This window comes from Octodon degus, unplaced genomic scaffold (genome assembly GCF_000260255.1).
Source record: "Octodon degus isolate 3935 unplaced genomic scaffold, OctDeg1.0 scaffold00064, whole genome shotgun sequence".
Taxonomy (NCBI): Eukaryota; Metazoa; Chordata; class Mammalia; order Rodentia; family Octodontidae; genus Octodon; species Octodon degus.
The window spans coordinates 9,985,230-9,993,117 of NW_004524640.1; the positions used below are offsets into that span (position 1 = coordinate 9,985,230).

The window sequence follows — 7,888 nt, forward strand, 5'->3', positions numbered from 1 at the left end:
CCCGCCCCGCCCCGCCCCACCGGAGGGCGCCCCGAGCTCGGAGCGAGAGGCTGGGCCGCAGCCGGAAACCGGCCCCGCGCGGAGACCGGGACCCGGACCCAGAGCCGCAGCCGGAAACCCGCCATGGCCGGCCCGCGGGGCGCGCTGCTGGCCTGGTGCCGCCGCCAGTGCGAGGGCTACGGTGGCGTGGAGATCCGCGACCTGAGCAGCTCCTTCCGGGACGGCCTGGCCTTCTGCGCCATCCTGCACCGGCACCGACCCGACCTGCTGTAAGTGCCGGGCGCTGGGCGCGCCGCGCGCAGGGCGGGCGGGGCTGGGCACCGCCGCCCCCCTCAGTGACGCGGTGGCAGGCGCCGCCCCCTGGGGGACACGGCCTAGCAGAGACCACCAAACGCTGATCTGCCCGAGACCCCTTGATCGGTTCTGGGAGAGCCCCAATGAGGCAGTTCCCCTCCCCCACCAAGCCGTCGAGGCCCCACCCTCTGGGACCCTGAACCTAGCCGAACTGCCTCGGGCTCTGATTTGCTAGAGATGCTGAGCCCTTGCCTCTCTGACCTTCTCTGAAGGGGCGCTGACCCCTCCTTGGGGACCCCGGGCTTCTCGCATTTAACCTCCTCTCCAGCGGGCATGGGACTCCGGACACACTTTTCTATAGGAGAACGGAATATGCCAACCCAGAGTAGACTTTTTCTGGCAGAGTTGAGCAAATCATAGAAACAGTAGTCCCTCGGCTGTGCGCCCTTTTGTAAAAGAAATTAACATCTCTGAGGGAAATTACACTAGTTTCTCCCCAGTACCAGAAACCTCTGCAGGACCTGCCAGCCCTATTGGCTCCCTCTGCCAAGCACAACCTCTCGTCCTTCTGTAGTTCAGGATTCTGTATACTCTTCCACAGTCTAGCTCTTCGTCAAGTTCCAGGATCTGAGACGCTCGTGTGCTCATGTTGATGTATATTATTAAACACAGTTTTTCTTTTGTTCAGTTTTTTTTTTCCTCCTGGTTCCAGGGATTGAACTCAGGACTTTGTGCTTGCCAGACAGGGGCTTGCTGTTCAGATCTTTCATGTCAACCTAACTTGTAGCCCAGCTAGAATCTAGTAAAGCAGAGGGAAGGCCGCCTCTCCACCCCCATAAACCATTGTGTGCTGAGCCCTCTGGGGCCCTGAGCTGTGAGGACAGTGAACCCTACTTCTGGAGGTATTAGCACGGTTCCTGGCACAGAAGAGCCCCTAGATTAACTGTTTTAGATGGCTACAGGTACACTGACTCCTGAACAGCTCCCCATTAGGAGTGGGACCTCCCTGTGGGCTTGCAAAGGGAAGGAGGAAGTCAGGAGGGATGCATTGGGGAGACTCAGGGGGTCTGATTGACAGCCATCAGCTGGCCTCCAAGCTTGAGGCAACCCTTTCCTTCCTGGAGCTGTCCAGTGAGGTGAGACCCAGAGCCCCTTCCTTCCTTCCATTCATAAAACAGTGAGTGAAAGTATATCATATCTCGTGCCCACCATTTCTTTGGCTTCGGTGTTCATCTGCAAATTGGGGGGTGGAAGTCCTGGTCCTCCCTCCTTGGGTTCCCCCAGCCTGGTGGGGCCTGGAATCCGGTGTGTTTCAGCTCCACACCTGCTCCTCATCCAGGCTAGTACCTGGCAGGGCCCTCAGAGGATGGCCCAGGACTTGACAGTGCAGTGGTACACAGACTGGTTAACTCTGGGCCCTGTGGCACAGGGCTGCAGCAGTGGGATGGGCTCTGGGTGTGGAGTGGATTTAGAGAGGTGACAGAGGTGGATGTACCACCTCCTGAGAGGTGTGTGATGACCCTACCAATGGAGGTAGGGTCGGGGCTGAGGAGCAGGAGCTTATGACAGGAAGAGGATGCCGGGATTGGACCCTATGTTGAACCAGAGGCTCGGGGCCTATTGTTTTGGTGGCAGGGCACAGGCATAAAATGAGAAGAGACTTGGATGCCAAGCTAGCCTGTTTGGTGAATCTGCACTCTTGACATTGAAATGGAGGTATGAGACCTCTGGTGAATCACTGGGTTCCTGTGAACAATGATGGGAGTGATATAAGAAGACCTACCTCACAGGATTGTGAGGATTGAATGAGGTAATAAACATACAATTACCATTAGTCCTAAGTACAGTAGTGCTATTAGGCAGGAGGGGGGTGCCAGTGTGTTGGTACCTTCATTAATTCAATAAGTATTTACAGGGCCAGATGTGGCTCAGCAGCACAATGCCTGCCTGGCAAGCTCAAGGCCCTGAGTTCAACTTCCAGTACTACATGCAGTACTATCCTCCCTATCACCAAAAAGAAAAAGGGAAAGAAAATAAAAAGCATTTGTGGTTACTGTGCTGTACCTGGCCTCATACTGGTAATGAAGATAATAAACCACCAAAACCTGAGGGCCTGCATTGTGTGGGGGAAAAGGGGAATAAACAGTGATAAAAATTCCATCTGCTCTTATCAGTGTCACCACTGAGACCTCCCAGGGAGAGCACAGATTTGGAGGAGACAAGTTAGGTGATGGGCCAGGGCCAGGCTAGCAGCGGGCAAGGCCTGGGTATGTGCAGGGCCGCCTCCTGGGGCCCGGTGACACAGGGCTGCAGGAGTCAAGAGTGGGGCTCAGGCTGGGCTTCCAGACTCTGGCTGGCTCCAGAAGGTGGATGGAGGCCAGAGAGTCATGGGAGTTTTGGCAGGGAGCAATATGGCCAGAGGAGTGTGAAAAGGAAGGTAGTTCCCCTCCAGAGATGGGAAGGCTGGACATGCATTTGCCATTGAGGCCAGTGACTAGTGGGAGTAAAGCTGAGGCCCAGGTCTCACCAAAGACGTACAGAGGGTGGGGGATAGAGCTTAGTGGCATAAGTGCCTGCCTGGCAAGCACAAGGTCCTGAGTTCAATTCCTGGTGAAAAAAAAAAAAAAAATGTAGGGAAGGTCTCAGCAAAGAGTAGGGGTGCACTGGCATGAGGGTTAGGATGGGGTTAGGGTGAAGAGATTCTAGGCTAGTGTGGACTCTGGCCTCTGCCGGGGACAGGCTTCTGGGCTGGGCTGTCCTCTTCCCCCTGGCTCGGACATTTCTAAGCTCCTTTGAGACCAGGGACCATGTGGATTTCATTTTTGTTCCTTCATCTCCCCTAGAGAGAAATGGAACTTTCCAGGCCTCTGAAAACTTTCAGAAAAGATTAGTGTTACCAAAACCCAAATGTTAGTGAAGGACAAAGATGAGGTGGGAGAAGAATTTGGAGGAAAAAAACTGTACTGTCCTGTGGGTTTTTACAGTTTTCACACTGTTTTCAGCATTTATTCATTCACCAAACATTCATGTGAATAGGAGGAGCTGTTTGTTTGTGTTGCAAGCACAGGATGGATGGGTAGAATATGATCCTGGCTTTCCAGGAACTCTGTTGGGGAGGCCGAAATAAATGGCAGAGACCCACATCTCGGTATCACACCTGGAGGCTGAGCTTGTTGAATGCCCACTCTTGAGCAGTAGCATGCAATACCAGGGGCATCTGTAAGGCAGCCAGGGGTCAGAGTTGGTAAAAGGGGCCAGAACTTACAGGTGGGCCCCTCTTCCCCCAGCCCACACAGCCATGCCTGGGGTGGCAGTGTGTGGGGGTCCACTTTGATTTCCCTCTCTTGCCTGGAGAACTGTGGCTGGGGAGTGGAGAGGACTGTCCTTTACCAAGCTTGGATTTCGCCAGGCTGGCAGCTGTGGCCACAGATGAGAAAATGGAGCTGGGAGGGGCGGGCTGCTGACCTGCGCAGGGTCATCCAGCTCCGCCTGGAAGAGATGCAGGCCCCGCAGGCCCTGTTTGCAGCCATAGAAGGAAGGGGAGGTTGCCGGCAGGCAGGCAGGCAAGCAGGGCAGGCGCAGGAGGGCCAAGCTGCCTGCAGCGGGAGGGGAGGCAGGGGATAACAAAAGCCAGCCCGGCAGCCAGCTGTCCCATGCCATGGTCTGGGCAGGTCCTGCCTCCTCTCACCTGTCCCCGTTTAGAAACCAGGAAAGCCCTCATGGTTCCCTCATGGGAAGCTGTCCCCAAGCCGTCCCCTGGGGTGCCCAAGTGAGGAGGAGCAGCTGTCCAGCACAAATAGCCCTGTACTGTTTCCATTCCGGTTCAGACTTGCTTTTCTTTCGCTGGCCTCCTGAAGGAAAACAGTCATCCTGTCCCGCCCAGGTTACAGCCAGCAAGCACGTGTGCCTTGTGTGTCAGTGACCCGGGCTGGAAGGGGCTGCCTGGCTCCTCCAGGCCTCAGTGAGTTCATCTGTAGAGTGAGATATACACCCCCAGGTACAGAGCCCTGAAGGTCTGTCAGCATGGTGAAGAGCTAGGCATGGTGATGCACATGGGGACCAGCGTCCTCTGTGCCCACTGGCACCAGCATCCAGCTGGGCTTGGTGGCCTCTCCGCCACTGATGCAGATGATGGCTTCCTGGGGAAGAGTCTGGACTCAGGAAGGGAAGGGATGGGAGACTTAGCAGCCTGGCCTTGGGCCCACCGCTTCCCAGTGACTTCCTAGCCTCTGCTGGGAGCCTGTGGGGACCCTGAGCCCACGTCTGCTCCTTCCTGGCAGGTGTGGCTCTATGAGCAAGGGCTTGCTACCTCTGTTTCCCTCAGAAATCCACAGCCTTCCTCCCCCAAGTCTGCCTAGCTGAGGCTAACATTGCTGTGATGGGTCCCTTCTCCCCATTCCGGATAGGATCTCACTATGTAGTTCAGGCCAGCCTTTATCTCGCTTATGTAGCCCAGGCTGGCTTTGAACTCACGGTGTTCGCGCTGCCTCAGCCTCCCCAACGCTGGGGTTACAAGCCTGTGCTATCATGCCCACTCCTTTCTGACTCCACAGTCCTGCCCCATGGCCTCCTGTTTTGACCCACCCTCCTCTCTTTGCTTCTCGCAGAGACTTTGATTCCCTCTCCAAGGACAATGTCTTTGAGAATAACCGTCTGGTGAGTCTGGGAGCCAGCTGTGGGTGTGTGTTGGGGGGAGAAGAAGGGTCTTATGCAGGTCCCAAGAAGCCCCTCGCTGTCCCTCCCCATCTCTGGAGTTCCCTGGGCTCCTTGCATGGACCATCTGGGGCATTGTGGGGGGCTTGGGGTGGCAGTGAAGCTGAGGGGACCCACTGACCACTAACACTGTGTCCTCTCCCTACCCTGGCCATGCCCACTCCCACCCTCAAACCTCCCCCCACCAGGCCTTTGAAGTCGCTGAAAAGGAACTGGGAATCCCTGCCCTCCTGGACCCCAATGACATGGTCTCCATGAGTGTCCCTGACTGCCTCAGCATCATGACCTATGTGTCCCAGTACTACCACCACTTCACCAGCCCCAGCTACGGTGAGCTTGTTCTCTGCACTGCACTCAGGCAGAGTGTGTGTGTGTGTGTGTGTGTGTGTGTGTGTGTGTGTGTGTGAATGAACCCAGCGCTCATTCAGTTAATCACCGAGTTCAGGTTTTCACTGAGTAGAACAGCAGTAGCTGGACACACAGCTAGAGATGGACTCGCGGCTTAGTCTTACACAGAACGTAAACAAAGTAATGTGAGGGCGCAGAAGCCGGTGCACTCATCCGCCCTGTGACTTCACCTCCACCACCCTCATTTCCGGTCTGTGGTTGGCATTTCTTTCTCCACCAGGACAGGACCCTGTCCCATTGGACCCTCGGGGCTGGGGGTGGGTAGGGGCGTCCTCCACAGAAGTGAGCTCCATTACGGGCCTGGCTGCTGGGGCAGAAACTGCCCCAGGCCCAGCTGGGCCTCCCCTTTGTAGAGAGGAAGTGGGCCCAACAGGGGAAGCAGGGGCTGGGGAGCACACAGCGGGGAGGCGGGGAGGCGGATGGCTGGGCTGAGAACCCCCAAGTCTGGCTCCTTCCTGCTGGGATCACTGCTGCCTGTGGGTCCTGCGTGACTCTAGCCTCTGCTCGCCATATGGGCAGGCCCAGGCTGTTTTTCTTCTGAAGGAAAAAAAAAGTCTTCTTTTGTTAGTAAAAGTGAAACTTGTTCCCTATAGAAAATTTGGAACATAGACGTGGCCTAAGTATTACAAGGAATCTGCGTGTCCTCCCCAAGGTGACCCTGGGGGTTAGTGCTATAATTGAACAAGTAACACCATGTGTGTTGTAATAGAAATCAGAAGGGCTGGGGATACTGCTCAGGGACACAGGTGCCTGCCTGGCAAGTGCAAGGTCCTGAGTTCAGCTCCTGGTACCATCTCGGTTACTCTTCTCTTGTTGCTTGGGTAAATACCCAGCACCCAAAATGAAGGAAGGAAAGGTTTATTTAGCTCGCAGTCAGTGGAGGTTTCAGTCCATACTCAGCCGGCTCCAAGGCAGAGAGGCACATGGCAGAGGGCATCCATTTAGGGTGGTGGCAAAGAGCAAGAGAGCAAGAGCAAAAGGGCAGGGACAGTGGCAACAATGGCTACAGAGAGCAAGTCTTTCTTCTTTATGTCACATTGCAGGCTATCTGCTCCAGGCTGGATGGAGCACTCACAAGCGCAATCCCAGCAGCACTTCTACCTGTAATCCCAGCAGCACTCACACCCATAATCCCAGTGGATCATGAGTTAATCACAAACTCTAGAAGTCTGCCCCATGACTGCATGAAGCTTTAGTGGGGACAACTAGACACCAGCCATAACAGATACCAAAAAGAAATCAGAATGAATTTCCAGGCCTGTGTCCTCAGGGCCTGCCTTTGCACGGGCAGCGGGTTCCGGACTGAAACTATTTGAGAGGCTGGTAGAGCTCTTGCCTAGCTTGAGCTGGGTTTGATCCCCAGCACAGTAATAATAACAATAATAATATCAGTACTGCCAGGTGTGGCGACGCCTGTAATCCCAGCACTCCCACTTCGGGAGGCTGAGGCAGGAGGATCCTCTTTTTGAGACCAGCCTCAGCTACAAAGTAAGCTCAAGGCCAGTCTGAACTGTATAACAAGACCCTGTCTCAAAAAGACCACCCCCAAAAACCAGAGTAGTGCTTACTACGTGTGTATATTTGAGTCTGTACTGAACACGCACAGATTATTTTTGGTCACTATTTCCTAAAAAAACGCAGCAGGACAACTGCTTACCTGACCTTTACGTGGCATTAGATGTTGTGAGTAATCTGGAGGTGATCTGTGTATAAAGGGGAATGTGAGAGTTTAAGTGCAACATTCTACACTTCTCAGAGGCTTCAGTATCCCACGTCTGCTGTCCCCGCCTGTCTCAAGGACAGAAGCACTGTAGACCCTGTGGCACTTGGTGAGAGGCTGTCTAGCTACGGTGGAGGTTAAACATAAATTCGAAATTCTCTTTCTGCTCTTTACTGTCTAAGAGACCGTGAGCTAGTTCCTTAACCTGCCTGCCTCGGCTTCCCCTTTGCAGTAGGGCTAAGGATGGCTTCCGTTTCCCAGAGTGGATGTGAGTGGCAGATGAGGTATGAACTTGCACCTGACCCTTACTTAGGACCCGAGATGGGTGTTCTTATCGCCCCAACTTAGGGTAGCTCAACTCCATGATTGTTCAAGGTTTTTTTTTTTGTGGAACCAGGGATTGAACTCAGAGCCTTGCGTTTGCCAGGGAAGTGCTTATTCTGCTGAGCCATCTCCCCTGCCCCATGATTGTTCTAGTTGACAGTACTGCCAAGCAATCCACATTCTTCGAAACTGTATTTCTGGGTTGGATCGTTTTCTGGGCTGGCAAACAGCTCAGTGTAATGTACATCACATTGCTAAGGTGTGATGTCCAATAGGGTAAGTGTAATAAAGATGGTGAGATCTCACTATATTGTTCAGACTGGCCTTGAACTCACTGTGTGGGCCAGGCTGGCCGTGAACTTGTGAGGAGCTGTCTGTCTCAGCCTCCTGAGAGCTGGGATTTATAGGTGTGCACCATCGTGTCTGGCT

General features: G+C 54.3%; 1 protein-coding gene across 1 annotated transcript in view; it reads left to right on the forward strand.

Annotated features, from left to right (window-relative positions):
* Nucleotides 1-6: 6 nt before the first annotated feature.
* Nucleotides 7-7,888, forward strand: part of Micall1 (MICAL like 1) — a 26,955-nt gene continuing 19,073 nt past the window's right edge. Inside the window, exons 1-3 of the mRNA XM_004634604.2 lie at nucleotides 7-269; nucleotides 4,902-4,950; nucleotides 5,196-5,337. Of these exons, the coding sequence (XP_004634661.1) occupies nucleotides 124-269; nucleotides 4,902-4,950; nucleotides 5,196-5,337 (337 nt within the window). The 5' untranslated portion in view covers nucleotides 7-123. The remainder of the gene's footprint in view (nucleotides 270-4,901; nucleotides 4,951-5,195; nucleotides 5,338-7,888) is intronic.